The 16,337-nt window shown below is 43.0% G+C and overlaps 1 protein-coding gene across 1 annotated transcript in view; it reads right to left on the reverse strand.

Moving 5' to 3' along the window:
• Dpy19l4 (dpy-19 like 4) overlaps positions 1-16,337 on the reverse strand; it is a 59,858-nt gene that overhangs the window by 27,017 nt on the left and 16,504 nt on the right. The window contains exons 4-11 of the mRNA XM_052176079.1: positions 15,635-15,725; positions 15,261-15,382; positions 14,613-14,758; positions 8,701-8,824; positions 6,194-6,328; positions 4,270-4,401; positions 4,070-4,168; positions 3,552-3,625 (exon numbers count right to left, since the gene is read on the reverse strand). Coding sequence (XP_052032039.1) covers positions 3,552-3,625; positions 4,070-4,168; positions 4,270-4,401; positions 6,194-6,328; positions 8,701-8,824; positions 14,613-14,758; positions 15,261-15,382; positions 15,635-15,725 — 923 coding nt within the window. The remainder of the gene's footprint in view (positions 1-3,551; positions 3,626-4,069; positions 4,169-4,269; positions 4,402-6,193; positions 6,329-8,700; positions 8,825-14,612; positions 14,759-15,260; positions 15,383-15,634; positions 15,726-16,337) is intronic.

A 16,337-nucleotide genomic window follows, 5' to 3' on the forward strand; every position in this document is an offset into this window, starting at 1 on the left:
TGGAGATGTGCCTCAGCAGTTAGGAACGCTGGCTGCTTTTGTACAGTATCCGGGTTCCAATCCCATGCTGGTTCACAGCTAGCACTAAGTCCAGTGAGCAAAACTAAGCCTGCTAGTGCTTTAAGTTGTAGACAAGAAAATTTTGTGAGTGGCTAAGACACTGAAAATGTGACCATCTGTAAAGTCCAATGCAAATGCATTTTTCCAGTTGCTGAGCTGAGAGTTAAACCCAGGGCCTCATGCACATGAATGAGGCAAGCACTCTATCACTGAGCCACATCCCCAGGTAAGACAGAGGTGGGGTGAGGCTGGGACATGCCATGGAACACTCAAGAGACGGCTCAGCAGTTAACAGCACTGGCTGCTCTTCCAGAGGACCTGGGTTGGTTCCCAGCACCCACCCGTTAGTCAGCTCAGTATCAGGGGACCCAATTCCCTTTCCTGACCCACTTGGGCTCCTGGATGTGCACACACACATACACTCAGCCCTACAGCCATCTGTAGCTTCAGTTCCGGGAGACTCAGGTCTTCTGGCCTTCAAAGGCATTTACACATGTAGTGCACACATATTTGCAGGCAAGCACTTATACATATTAAATAACAAAACTTAAAAAGGGTTAAAGGGTAGAATCAAAGTGTTTATTTAAAAAATGACTGTATTTTAAAAAATAAGCTAAATTTTGACAATGTGCTAAATAGAACTCTAGTGCTATTAAAAATGATGCTACCAAAATATTTTATATTTTGGGGCTATGGATGCTATTACTGTTGTTGCTTTTAATATTATTATTTTAAGGCAAGCTATTATTATTATTATTATTATTATTATTCAAAGCTTCACGTATCTCGAGATATCATGAACACCAGTTCCCTGTGTAGCTGAGGAAGACCTGAACTTTAATCCTCCAATTTCCAACTTACCAAGAACCAGGAACACAAGCATGTGGTAACACATTCAGTTTGTGTGGTACTGGACATGACCCTGGGAGCACAGGACTAAAATGACTTCTATTTTAGTGGACAAGGGCTTGACTAGTATCCTGTGCATCTTCTAACAGTTCTCCGGTGGTTCTTTCTGTTGTTGTTTATTAAATTCGTTTTGTTTAATTTTTGAGACAGGGTTTCTCTGTGTAGCCCTGGCTGTCCTGGAACTTGCTCTGTAAACCAAGCTGACCTAGAACTCAAAAATCCATCTGCCTCTGCCTCCCAAGGGCAGAATTAAAGATGTGCACCTCCATTGCCCTGTTTCTTTTTTTAAACAAACAACAACAACATTCCTTATCTTTATAAAACATTTTATGACTTCCCTATTATTAATCTTATGTGTGCTTTGTCTGCATGTGCCTATGTTTTCCACATTTGTGGCTAGTACTGGAGGAAGCCAGAGAGTATAGCAGATCCACTGAAACTGGCGTTACATATGACTATGAGCACCATGAGAGTGGGTACTAAGAACCAAACAAACCCAGATCTTCAGTAAGAGCAGTAAGTGTCCTTAACCATTAAACCATCTGTCTTTGGTGGTTCTTAGAAATCTGTCTCTAGAGAAATATTTCCTGGAATTCTTGTGAACTCCAAATCCCAACATGTACTAGCACATTTAAGCATAAACATTCACTATTTATAGCACCCATGTCATTGTGTAAAAACAAATCAGGGCTAGGGATGTAAGTCAGAAGTACTGGACTTGCTGAGAATGAACAAGGCCCTGGGTTCCATCTACAGCACTAGGAGAAACAAAACACAACACGGCCAGTGAGATGGCAATGCTTTTGAGAGAAATGACTATGCCTTCACCTTAAAACACCTCGAGTGTTGCCTGTGAAGCAAGTCTCATACTTGGCATGTTTACTACAGGGTACTATATACATAAACACTGGCTCTAAGCACTTCTCTCAGCCTTAGGAGACTGTAGGACACGCTGTGGGTTAGGGCTTTAGCCAAGGAGGAAAGACTTCCCTCACGAAGAGCGGCGCGGCTTTTCCTGTTTATGACTTGGCCCATAAGAGTCTATCAGTATATAAAGTCATTTCTTCCACATTGTTTCATAAAACAAAACAACTAGAAACACATTATTTTAATTAAAAACCCAGCAGCTTCTGGTTTATTATACTATAATACTAATATTATACTATTATAAACTAATGAGACTATTTTATGCCCCTCTTTCCTCTTGTGTGGCAACACTGGAGACCACATCAGGGCCTCTCACATCGAGGCAATGCTTGCTTGGTTGCACTCTGAGCCTGCTACTATCCTTCTGAAAGGTGTTCATAGTGCTGGTATAGGTGGTATTGGCCATTTTACTTATTTTTCTGCAGTGCTGGAAATCAAACCTAGCACAGTGTACATCCTAGGCCAGCATCTACCCCTTAGCTACACCTGTAGTCTGCTCTTCCACAGGTCCTCAGTTCAACTCCCAGCAACCACATGGTGGCTCACAACTATCTGTAATAGAATCCAAAGCCCCCCTCTGGTGTGTCTGAAGACAGCTACAGTGTACTCAATAAAAGGAAAAAGAAAAAGAAAAAAGAAAAAAAGAAAGGAGCAGTACTTAAGGCTCTTGCCTACGCTCAGTTCTCAGCTCCCACAGCAAAAGGCTCACAACCACCTGTAACTCCAGCTCCAAGGAGTCTGGTTCCTTCATCCACCTGCACAGACATACATACACACAGAAATAAAAAGAACAAGTAGCCACAGAGTGGTGGCACACACCTCAATCCTAGCACTCAGGAAGGAGCAGAGGCAGGTGGATCTCTGAATTTGAGGCCAGCCTGGTCTACAGAGTAACCCTGTCATAAAAATAAATAAATAAATAAATAAATAAATAAATAAATAAATAAATAAATAAATAAGAAAGAACTAAATCTTTAAAACAATACTACGAGGCCAGTGAGACAACTCACAAGTTGTGTACTCCCTCCCTACACAAGCAGATAATAACCTGAGTCTGATCCCTGGAATCCATGATGGGAGAACAGAACCAACTCCCCAAACTTGCTCTCTGATCTCTATGTGTGCTGCAGCAAACACATATTCACTCACACATACACAACATGTCCACCTACAAGAATAAATAAACTAAACACTACCCTGCTGTTAAAGGGTTAAGTACACCTACTTTCCAGGAGACGAGAAATGTATTTATTTAGGCTGCTGCTCAAAGTACCCAAGCCATGGTCCCAAGCACGCTAGCCACCTTTCTCCTGCAGTGCTGGGTTAGAACTGGGGCTCTGTGCACACCAGGCAAGCATTCTACCAACCAGGCTAGGCCCGACACTCCCTTCCCCATCCCACCACTCCAAACATCAATGCCATTTATTGCACAGGCTGGGATTCTGGCTCTGTGTAGGAAACTGCCTATAATCCACAAGGCCCCAAAGGCAATCCTCAGTACCACAAAACCCAAACTAAGAACTGATCTTCTATATGAAATCCAAAACTACTTTCCACGTGACATGTAAACAGGTGCAGACTCCCTCCGTCCGTTGGTCTTCCTTTTTATTTTCTAGAGCTTACAGGTCAGGTGAACGTGTAAATATGAAACTTACTTAGTCATATTTAGTCCAAATTTTACTTCAAGAAATTTCAGCACATGCTCATTTTCTTTGTGTGGGACAAACATCTAGAAGAGAGAGAATCAGGCACCATGGCCAAGTTGTGAGATATGCTTCTTACAAAGAGGAAAACAATATTTTAACAAAGAAATACTCCATTATGCCTATGCTTTTAACAGTTTTTACTTATTTCCAATTACTAATGATAGAAAATACAGCCAGATTAAAAGAATAGTGAAATAGCACAATGTGCAATATGAATACATTTACTGCATGCTTAGGCATAAAAACAGAAAGGTATCTTGAGAGTATGAAAATGTCCACCTAGGACAGCTGATTCAAATAAGCCCTGCTCCTGAAGACATTCTATGACGTCCTTGGTTTCTGGCAATGTACTTCGGGATAACTTTGTATATGCTCTACTCCTCTGTTAGCCCACTGTGCTCTGTAAAGCTGACAGAGCAGTCCTCTACTCCAGAGGAGCAGGATGGACGGGAACCTCACGCACTTACCTTCACTACAAGATTCAAGGTCACCGGCAGAGTACACAACAAGTACAACTCAAACACTTTGATTACTTTAGCCACAAAAGTTCCTTTTTTCCCACTCAGCTACAAAGGAAAAAACAAAATCACATGAACGAAGAAGTGAAGTCTAAAATTCAGAATTTAAAATTGTAAGGCTACTATTTTCGAAAGACAAGGTTAATTACCTGAAGGCACTTAACGAGCATGAACGCTCCTACTAAACTTAATAAAGGAGACACCAATAAGGCTGGATTCTCAAACTGTAGCAAATACCCAAGGAAGAGAGAAAATATGTAGATTTTATATACTTCATAAACCTGTTAGAACAAAAAATAAAATTAATTTTAAAAATAGAAATCATAAGTAAATGTTCTGCTATAATTTAGTAAGACAGTGTTAGGAAGTGGGGTTTTTTGTTTTGTTTAGTTTTGTTTTGTTTTTTGAGACAGGATTTCTCTGTGTAGCCCTGGCTGTCCTGGAACTCACTCTGTAGACCAGGCTGGCCTCGGAGTCAGCCTTCCGTGGGTGCAGTGCACACTGTCAGCAGAGCCTCCCTTGGAAGGTTTGCCCAGGGTTCCGAAGCCTGCTGGGGCTGCACAGCCAGAGCTCGGTCAGAGCTTAGTCACAGGACAGACACGCAGTTCAGTTACAAGAGTGCTAAGCGCTGGGTCAGTCCTCAGCACTGCACACAGCCGCGAGTGTCGGTGGACGAGCCAGTCATCTCGGACTCGGGGTTCAGAGGCAGGAAGGCCAGAAGTCTGAAGCCAGGCAATGGTGGCGCATGCCTTTAATCCCACTGTTTGGGAAGGAGGCAGAGGCAGGCTGATCTCTATGAGTTTGAGGCCAGCCTGCTCTACAGTGCAAGTAAAAGGACAGCTAAGACTACACAGAGAAACCCTGTTTTAAAAAAGAAAACAAAACAACAACAACAACAAAGAAAGAAACAAAACCACAGAGAGTGTAGAGAAGGCTGGAGAAGAGGCTCCTCAGCAGACAGCATGGAGGCAGCCCCAGTTCCTGTAACTCTAGGTCAAGGGGTCCAAGGCCCTCTTCTGCCTCCAGGGGCACGGCAGCCATGCAGCACACAGGCATGTAGGTAAAACATCCAGACACAGAACAAGGAAAAAGGAATAAAGGGGCTGGAGCCATGCCTAAGTGATTAAAAGTAGATACTGCTATTGCAGAGAACTGAGCTCAAGGCCTAGTCCCAACGTCCAACAGCTCACAGCCCCTCAACCCCACCTCCAGGAGGCCCGACACTCTCTTCTAGACTACACATACACCGCCTCACATGTCCACAGATACACAGACACACATAAATAACTGAAAAATAAAGATAGAACATAAAAGAGAGATTTCACTGTAACAAGAGATGATAGCCCTGGGAAACACTAATGTATGCCTGGGAGAGTATGAGAGTCTCTGGTCTCGGCTCAGTTCTTGACTCGGCTAACTCCAACACAAGGGCACTGTTGCAGAGTTTCTCTCAGCTTCACAGCCCATTTCTCCCTCTGTGTACCCGTCTCTGTCCCAACTCAAACTCCGACACGAGGGAAAGTGCAAAGCTGGGGGAAGAAGGAGGCGCTCGCTCCTTTCCTGCCTCTTGTTGGCTCGCTCGCACTTCCTTCCAGCCTTACCTACAAGACTGCCAGTTCTGGACCCAACAGAAGAGTTCCTTCCTGATGAACGAGGCTCAGAATGCAGGTGCAATTTTCCCAACACTTGGTAACGCAGCTCCTGCTTCCAGTGGTTGCTCCTTCCCTAACGTTTTTAAAGCCCCAATATCATCACCCTTTCAGCTAATCAGTTATTAAGATGACTTTATTCTTGATTAATGATTGCTTTAGACAGTGATAAGTTTTGAGGTTTCTGGTGTTAAAAATCATGCTAACATGCTAAACAAAGTACTTTACCACTGAACTATGTGCACAAACTTGGTTATTAAATCTTTATGTTAGGGTCTCTCTGCTCAAATAATTTCAGTCTTGATGCTCATTAGAGTTTTGAAGAGTTGAGAATAAGAGATGAAGAAATGGAAAAGAGGTTTTTTTTAGAAAGAAAACCGTTAGTCTTTGCTTTTGAATTCCTCATTTAACAGTGTCACCCTACCTTGTCACTCTGTTCCACTGAGAAGATATCTAGCAGCAGCAGGGATACTGCCTGGAGAAACAAGACGTAGTGGCTGTACTCCCACACCATCATGAAAGTGTACGTGGAGGTACTCAGCAACAGGTAGCAAAACCTCTAGAGAAGAAGAAAACTAAGATCAGTTACTTCCCCACTGTAAAAGCCCAAGAAGCTACAGACAAGCTATGTGCGGTGGTGCGTGTCCGAGTCCCAGCTCTTGGGAAGCAGAGGCAAGTGGACATCTATGAGTCCAAGGCCAGCTTAGTCTATGTAACAAGTTCTAGGACACAGAAGGAGATATAGAGTCCTTGTTTCAAAAATAATAATAAAATGATAAAACAAATCAGTCAAACAAACAAACCAACAAACCACAGCAGGATCTTAACAACGCACAGAGAGGAACCATATGTCTTTCCCATATTATATTTCAAAGGGGCAGGACAAAAGGGACACAATATTCTTTTCATGTTAAGGGAGGAAGCAAAAGCTTGGATGTTTCGTTTTCACATAGAACACGACAGATTTCAGGCCTGCAATGGCTAATTCCCAGAGCTCAGTGCGTTCTTCTGCTGCGAGGGACCAAAGCCGAGGTCTCTGCCTTCCTGGGCAAGAGCTCGTCATCGGAACTGCGTCCCCAGCACAGGCCTTTAGGTCCTCAGTGAGTTCTCAGTGTAGAAAAAGATGAACTGCCAAAGATGCTTTTTTAATATTTATTTTGAACTAAAACAAACTATTGCCTAAAAATAGTAATAAATTTTTATGTAAAACTTGTTTACATTTTTATATTATTGTGTATAATTTCGGGGAGGACCACATGTGTGGAGGCCAAGAGACAACTTTGTCAAGTCTGTTCTCTCCTTGTACCTATTATGAGGGCCATGGGGATGACACTCAGGCTGTCAGGCTGTAGCGTCTCTGAGCAGAGTCAGGCTATACAGGCAGGCTGGGTTAGTGTTTCAACCTACAATGGTCTTGAACTTGTGGAAATCTTGCTGCTTCAGTTGTCTGTGTGCTGGTACTACAAGCACACACCTCTGGGTCCATCTGTTCTTCTTTACTTTTAGGGGGATGTTTCTGTTGTACTCTTTTTGACAGGGCTGGCTGTGAGCTCATAGCGTAGCTGCTTTCTGCCTCCTGAGTGCTGGGCCGAGAGGATGGACCACAGTATTTAGCTAGGGTCCTGCTTCATCCCACTTGAACCATATTGTTATTTTTTAATGTTTTTTACTGCAATGTTTCATGCTGTGCTATTTATTATTTCTAAGGTTTCTGTTTATTCCTTGAGACAGGCTCTCTTTATTATGTAGCTCTGGCTGCCCTAGAACTCATCATGTAGACCAGACTGGCCTCAAAATCACAGAGCTCCTCCTGAGCGCTGGGATTAAAGACATACACCACCACACCTAGTGTATAATTTTATGGTTTCAAATTGAAATATATACATATTATACTATATTAAACACATAGTCAAAAATAATCCTATCACTGTAGGTGGGTCTATAGTAAAAAGACTATTACCTTTCAGTTTCCTATTGTATTTGCTTCTTAGTAATGTAAAATACACATGAGGATTTAAAATCGAGGAAGGAGTCTGATTAATTCCTCCCACTGGCGTGTCTGGTTACAGTGCTGGGGTAGAAGCCCTTGCACGTGCCGGCTACCACAGAAGCACACCCTTCTGGTCTCTTCCTAACCAGGAAACTTTTATCCAGGACAAGCAGACTGCAATGGTCTACTATGTTTCAGTCAGCTTCAGCTTCAGCTGCCTCTGTAGGCAGACACTGTAATAACGTTATTCTGTGACACAGTCTGTAGGCTTCATCCAACTGCCCATGGGATCGAGGAAGTAACAATAACAGAAACTTAAGAATCTAAGTGGTCTGAGACGGACATTTCCTTAAGCTTTGACTAACCTACTAATCTCAGTCAGGGAGGGCATGTGAGTGCACACAAGAGCATGCCAGACTGCCATCAAAGTTACACCACTGTCATCCCGGGCCACGCCGTGTCTCCTTCAGGAACGTTTCTTTTAAGTTCTGATGACTAAAGGACATAAATGTTCCTGAGGTAAGAGAAATGGCAAAGACAACACTTGGAGACATTAACTTCCAAAACAAGAGATTCTTCATGTAACCATACTAAACACAAGATAACATCTGTTTTTCTAAAACTAACTGGCTGTCATCAGATTACAGAAAACAGGATGCAACCACGACCTTCCTACCTGTTACACCGCAACACGCTTCACTGAGTACAACTTAGCTCCTCATATGACTTACTTCAGAACAAGGCCCCACAGCCAGCACGGTGCACAACTGTAATCCCACACGGGGGCAGGGAGAGCATGGGCCCAAGGCCTAGCCTTAGCTACATAATGAGTTTGAAGCCAGCCTGAACTAAAGAATTTTTTGGGTCAAAACAAAACAACCAAAACATATCTGCAAAGCATCAGAATTAGCTGTGATGTATAAATCAGATTTGTATCTTACCTCTACATAAGTATTTAAATTCCTTTTTAAATAGCCTGTAAGTGCAGCAACTTGGCATGCAAAATACGGCAGAGCCCAGTTTTCTCTTAAAGGAATGGAGTACTCGATTCTTGTTGTGTCCACCCTAAAACAAACCACAGAGGACACCGGAAGTGAGGCACGCATTGTGTAACACTATACTACACTTTCTCTTCATCTTATTTTTAAATTATTTTATTTTATGAGTATGGGCGTTTTGCCTGCACGAATGTCTGTTTACATGTATGAGCCTGGTGTTCCTGGATGCCAGAAGACAGCATCAGATTTCCGGAACTGGAACTACAGACAGTTCTGAGCTGCCACGTGGGTGCTGGGAATTGAAGTCGGGTCCTCTGGAAGAGCAGCCAGTGAGTGCCCGTAACTGCTGAGCCGTCATGGCTCACAGCAGTAACTGAGTCCCATACCAGCCAAAGAAACAGCAAGACTTTGTCTCAAAAAATGTTAAACATTAAAAAAAAAAAAAAGTGACAGATATTAGAATAATTAGTTCCGTGCATATAAGACTGTAATCAGCCTTTAGTTACCTATTATAAAAGAGCATAAAATAGTCAAGATTCAGGAAGAACAAGTGGACAAAGGTGTTTCCAACTAATAATTCCTGAGACCCACATGGTAGAAGGAGAAAGCCAGTCCTCAAAGCTCACCTCTGACTCCCAGACATATACACTCAAACAAACAATACAATGTAAACAAAAAGTTTACAAACAGCAAAAGTTTATTGAAAAAAAAATCTCTGTATTTTGTTTTTACTTATTTTCTTAAAAATGCCAAGAAAAAATAAATTATGTCTTAGTGAGTTTCTGTTTCTATAATAGAATACCATGGACTTTGCAATTTATAAACAAAAGAATGAATTGCTCATAGTTCTAGAAGCTGGGAATCCAAGATCAAGGGAGGTATCAGGGGATTTAACCAAAAATGTTTTCCTCTAGTGTTGGAGTAGGAAGGCAGGCCTGTCCATGGGGCCGTGTCCCAAGGCCTTCAACTGTTCTTCTAGGGCAGTGATTCCAGGCGAGGGGACTCCTCCTCAGTCACGGCCCCCTCAGTAGGACACGGGAAACCAAGGAGCTTGGAGAGGCACAGTCAAAGCACAGCAGCACCATGGCAAGTCTGACAGTTCTGGGCTTGACAAAGAGTTCTTCATTATGACACAAAGTATGAAAAAATAAAACAGTAAAACCCAACCCACTAGACTTGATCAAAATTTAAAACTTTCTGTGTTCATTATTAAGAAAGCACATGGCCAGGCATGTTGACTCCTGGTTAATGCCAGCACTCGGAGGTGGGTCTGGCAGGTGCATCTCCCTGAGTCTGAGGTCAGCTTGGCCCACATAGAAAGTTCTCGACACCCAAGGCTGCATACTGAGAGACTGTCTCAAAAACTAAAAACAAAAGAGGGAGGATGGGAGAGGGAGAGAGAGAAGTAAATAAAAACATAAAGCACACAGACAAAAACCCCTCTGAAATGTATGCCCTGACAATGAGCAAACACGAGAGAAACCACCTGCAGGGCGGCCCTACCTCCGAGAAGAACTAGTATTTATAATATACGCCATCATGTATCATTTAGGGACCATAAAACCTTCTCAGTAACACATGGTTAGTTATTTTATTGGGCAAACATCCTAGCCTGCACAGCAGAACTACCACCATGTATCCTCTCACTGACTGCAATGTTGTTATGCCAGCATAACTGTGTAAAAACTCTTACAACTCAGGTAAGAAGGTAAATAATGCCATAAAAACCTAGAACCGGCCAGGCATGGTGGCTCACGCCTGTAATCCCAGTACTTGGGAGGTAGAGGCAGGCTGATTTCTGAGTTCGAAGCCAGCCTGATCTACAGAGTGAGTTCCAGGACAGCCAGGGCTACACAGAGAAACCCTGTCTCGAAAAACCAAAAAAAAAAAAAAAAAAAAGCCCAACCTAGAACCGGTATGGTGGCAAAAAGCACAAGAAGCCAAGACAGGAAGACCACAAGTCCGTGGCCTGCCTAGGCTGCAATGGGGCGGGGGAGGGGAGGATGCAGCGTAGACTTACAGTGCATACAGAACAAACCACAGGTCCAACCTCAGAACATAAAATACAAGGTATAAACAGGTTCTCAACACTAAACTTTCCATTAAAAAAAAAGAAGTAAAGAAACTTTGTAGAAAGAATCTCTTGTGTACTATATAGGAGATCACCTATCAATAAAAAGCTGATGTCCTATTAGCAAAAGGCAGGAAATAAGAGGAAATAGTTCCAGTAGAGAGATAGGAACTCTGGGAGATTTTCACACAGAAGATTCACCCCAGACTCCGAGAAAGTTGGATACATGAAACTGAGGCGCAATGACCAGCCTTGTGGTAGACATGGGATAGTTTAAACGGGTTAGGTGAACTATTATCTAGTCAGGGAACAAGCGTAGCATAAGGCCATAGCTCTGTAAATAAAATAAGCCCTGAGCTGTTGCTGGGGAGCTGGGGCATGGGCGGGAAAGCCCTGGTTACAGGACTTCACCAACTAAGCACACGCACATCTATGCTCACGAAGTGCATGCAACTCAAAACCATGCTCTCTGCTCCCGGACTGCCACGATGGAGCTGCACAACTTTTAACTGTTAAAATTCTTCCCTGCCTCAGACCCAAAGCAATAGGTCCAGCAAATCCTGCCCCAAAATCTCCAAGACCATACTCAAATGAGAACTCCAGGTAAAAAGCATCATCTTGCCAGTCTGTGAGAGAAGCCTGTCAGAGATCAGTCTGCACTCCTCCTTACACACAGTCACCTTGCACTCCAGTGGACATGGACAGTGGAGCCCCACACTCAGACAATCACTGGTAAGACAGCCTGAGGAGCAGAACGCACTACCCCTGGTGGGAACTCAATTGTTCCAAGCTCTCCTAAGCAGAAGCAAACACCACAGGACAGGAACAGCATGACCGACCCCCTCATGCAAGCCACTGAAAACGTCTCCCTAAGTGAGCCACTTCACAGACCCAAAACTGAAAAAAACACAAGTGAGCCAGACTCTAGTGAGGACTGCTTAACTACGGGCTCCTCTCACCGCTCCCTTCCCAACACGCACAGCTCAAGCAAAGCCGAGAACTATGGTGAGGCCTGGTACTTGGTGTCACTTATCTTTCTATTACTCCACGCTGAAAACTAAATTCCCTTCTTGCCTCCCATGGGAAATTTAATAAACTAAAATGAGATATCGTTGAACACTCTATTACCTACTATCAGTAAAACACACACACACACACACACACAGAGTGACTTAAGATCAGGGGCCAGTTATATGGCTTAGTGGGATAGCACTTGCAGGCACAAGACTGTGAGTTCAATACTCACGGTTTGGCATTACCCAAACAAAAAACTAAAAGCAAACAAAGCTAGGGAAAACTCCTTTGCTTAAAACAGCTTATTTCCAGATAAGATCAGAAACTGCAAACTGCCTCAAGTGTGAGCTCGTAAAAGAGAAAGCAAGAAAAGTGTATAGAGGAAGTAGGATACCTGAAGAGAGCAGAGAAAAGGGCAGGCGGTTCAGAAAAATAAACTGAACAGAGCTTTAGCAGCGCATGCAGTTCCTGTGACAGAAGAGCCAGCAGCTGCTTCCAGAAGCAATTTGTTTTCTCCTTGCTGAGTAGTTCTGAGGACGGCGCCTTCGAAAATAAACTGATCAGGGACTTGGGGAAATGGCTGAGGGAAAGACCACTGGCTATCTTGCAAAGGACCCAGGTTCAATTCCCAACACCTACAGCATGGCTCAGTACTGTCCGTGACTCCAGTCCAGTTCTGATGCCCTTTTCTGGCCTCTGTGAGTACCAGCAATGCATGCAATGCACTGGAAGGTAACATCTGTATGCATAAAATAAAACAATCAAATCTTTATTTTTAAAAAGCTGATCAATAAAATAAGATAGCCTCCCTGCAAAAAACTCAGAGGAGATATCCAAAGCAGGAGATCCCAAAGTGCAACACACAAATGTGAGACGGTGAAGAGGACCAAGCGAGGGCAGGGCTTAGTTGGTACAGTGCCTTCCAGCGTGCACAGGACCCCGGGCCATGCCCAACGTCACATGAGTGCACATCTGTAGTCCCAGCACTGGGGAGGACAGTGCACTTCACACCACACTGGGCTACACAGTGAGTCTGAGACCAGCCTGGGTCTATCATAGTAAGACTATCTCAAAATAAAAACAGCCAGGGAACAGGCTCAATGGAGTCCCTGCCTTGTTAACAAAAGCTATACGTTCTTCGTTGGCTATATAAAAGAAAAATATATTTTCCAGGCTTCTGTGAATGCGATGATAAATATTTAATGATCAAATGAAAAGAGTACTGTTTGACAAATGCAGAGGTCTTCATAAGGGTCTATGGTTCTTGCCTCTGGTGTCAATGTCATCATCTTCCACAGTATATATATTGGAGTAATGTCATGTCTCCAGGATTAGGTTATAAAAGACATTTATAGATGTCTCTTGGATCATTTAATATAAAATAACACCTTAGGTTATATCTGACCCAGATCTACAGGTAAGCCTCTTTGGAGTTCTATCCCTAACAATTGTGTCAAATAATGTTTTTTAGTAGAAGTTATTTTCTTAGGCAGCAATAAGCAAATACAATCACTTCTTAAAGCCAGTCTTGCCCTGCAGCCCAGGCTAAGTCTGAACTTCTGATCCTCCTACCCTAAACTCCTGAGGGTTGTAATTACAGGAATGTCATCATGCCTGGCCTACAACTTATTTTGATTTTTTTTTTTTAAAGTTTTTGTTTTGAAGCAGGGTTTTACTGTATACCTCTGGCTGTCCTGGAATTTGTAGACCAAGCAGGCTTCAAACTCACAGAGATCCACCTGCATCTGTCTCCTGAGTGCTGGGATTAAAGGTGTGCACCATGATGCCAGGGCAGGATTAAGTTTTTTGAGTCAAGTTTTTTTTGGGGGGGAGGGATTTGTTTTTTTGGTTTTTTTTTCCGAGACAGGGTTTCTCTATGTAGCCCTGGCTGTCCTGGAACTCACTCTGTAGACCAGGCTGGCCTCTGCCTCCCTGAGTGCTGGGATTACAGGCATGCACCACCACCACCCAGCTGAGTCAAGGTTTTAAATAGACCAGGAGTACCTAAAACTCAGCTGGCACATGCCATGGTGCACCAGTGGAAGTCATAGGACAATTTGTAGGAAATCACTCTCTTGGACCACCATACCAGTCCAGTGATCAGACTCAAGTTACCAGACTTAGCAGCAAGCAGTCTTTTAACTAGCTCATGTTCAAAGAGTTAGTTCATTATTATTATTGTTATTATTTGCTTCAAGCCAGTGAGGCCCCTTGAAATCCTATTATCTCTGAGTTTTATACCAACTGGAGAAGGCTTTCTGCTTTGTTTTACCCTCATGTGTATGTGCACACACTTGTGTGTGTGTTGTCATGTGCATCATGTGTAAAGAGGCCTGAGGTTGGCTTCATTACCCTTCCTCAGTCATGCTCCATCTTACTCACTGAGGTAGGGCCTATGGATCAACCGAGAACTTACCAATATGACAAGGCCAGCTAACCGGCATGCGCAGGGAGACTTCTAGGAGCTGGAATCACAGCAGGTTCACATTCACCCAGCATTCACAGGGATTCTGAGTGTGAACTCCAGTTCACATACATGTACAGCAAGTGCTTTAGCCATGAGCCACCTTCCCAGAGCAGCTTTCTATGTGATCACGGTCTAGATGAGGCCCCGAGGGGAATCCTACCTAAGCTGCACCTCGAAGCATAACAGGCAATAGGTTTGCAGATTATGGCTGAGCAGTGTAAGGACAGGAATATTTTTGGAACTCTATGACTACCACAGCTACCAAAACAAAATGTGTAAATATCAGTTTAAACCCTTGCATACCTGTTAATCAGGAACCATGCAACAGTAAGCATCCCTGCTAGCCACGTGCCACTCATAAGCCAGCTCGTAACAAACAAAGCTGTGACATATATCCCTTGTAATCCAAACACAATGCCAATGTAGAAATACACTGGTTCAATCACTTCCTAAGGGGAAAAAGAAAGGGAATGGCAGAGCATGATGTCAAACAACCCAAGGCTACAACATCATGTAAGAAAACAGACGTTAAACTGAAACACCAGGGCTGCAGGGCTGGCTCTGCAGAGGACCCAGAGCCCACACGTGGCTCACAATTACCTGTCACTGCTGGAGCAGTGGCTCTCAGCCTTTCTAGTGCTATGACCTTTCACACAGTTCCTCATGTTGTAGTGATCCCAACCATAATCTTAACTCATTGCTACTTCACAACTGTAATTTTGCTACTGTTTCAAATCATAATGTAAACATCTGACATGCAGGATATTTGACCTGTGACCCCAAAGGGGTCAAGACCCACAGATTGAGAACCACTGTCCTAGAGAATCTGATACCCTCTGACCTCTGAGGGCACTGAGCACACATGCGGTGCATACACAGATGTCCAAGCAAAACACTCATACACATGAAGTAAATCTATAATAAAAATAATAAAGTAAAAAAAGTACATACGTTGCTACCGGTTGCTTGGTAGAGCACACTTGCAATAAGTTCCGGGTACAATGACATCTGCCGCATGGCGTTGATAGTCCTCAGGGAGACAGTTCTATTGTTGTGCGTCAGCTCGTAAACACCTAAAAACATGATTGTTCTCCAGGTTACTGCTCTGCTTTGACAGTGATTCAACATGTCTTTCATTAGTAATCACAAATGATATGGAAAGGAAGATACTCAAATGCCACAGCAGATGCCGCATCTTCCCAACTTTTGTATTATATTCATAAAGAGAAACACCTACATTCTGAGACAAAATCCCACATCCTAAAGAACAGTGTTTCATTTTAGAACGATATTATTACTACAATCCCCAGTGTGGTTGGACATACCTCTCTCAAATGAAGGCGCCTTCAACAAGTCTTTATAATAGGAGTAGTAAATGGCGCTGTCACCCTGAAATGTGATTTCGCGCTCGAGTTCCTGCAATGGCGTAAGGATTGAATGTCAGTGCTGAACATCAGCTGTTCTCTTCCTTTTCCTTCAGCTTCTTCTTTTTTTTTTTTTATTCGATATAATTTATTTACATTTCAAATGATTTCCCCTTTTCTAGCCCCCCCCTCTTTCAGCTTCTTGTTTGGTTTTGTTTGTTTCCTTCACATTTTAAACTGACATTCACAGTTTTATTCAAGGACATATTTAAAATTCCCTAAATTACCATATTAATAAGATTAAATTTCTCAATAGTCTAGCAATCATTTTTGTGAAGACACTTAAGGTTTCAAATGTTTTACAGCTGATATAACATTATGTTTTACATATAAGGAAATTCTAGAAGGAAATGCCAAAGAATACCCTACAAACAGCAGGAATAGTAAGAAGGTACTGACAGTAAACTGAATGTCAGAATTTAAAGTAAAGCTAGGCATGGTGGTAGATGCCCATAATCCTAGCACGGAGGAGGCTGAGGCAGGAGGATCAAGTTTGAGACCAGCTTAGGCTACACAGTAAGTTCCAGACCAGCCTGAACTACACAGTGTGACTCTATTTAAAAACTATAAATGACTTTAAAAACAAAATGTCCAGAATAAGACA

This window comes from Apodemus sylvaticus, chromosome 3, assembly GCF_947179515.1.
Source record: "Apodemus sylvaticus chromosome 3, mApoSyl1.1, whole genome shotgun sequence".
In the NCBI taxonomy this organism is placed as follows: domain Eukaryota; kingdom Metazoa; phylum Chordata; class Mammalia; order Rodentia; family Muridae; genus Apodemus; species Apodemus sylvaticus.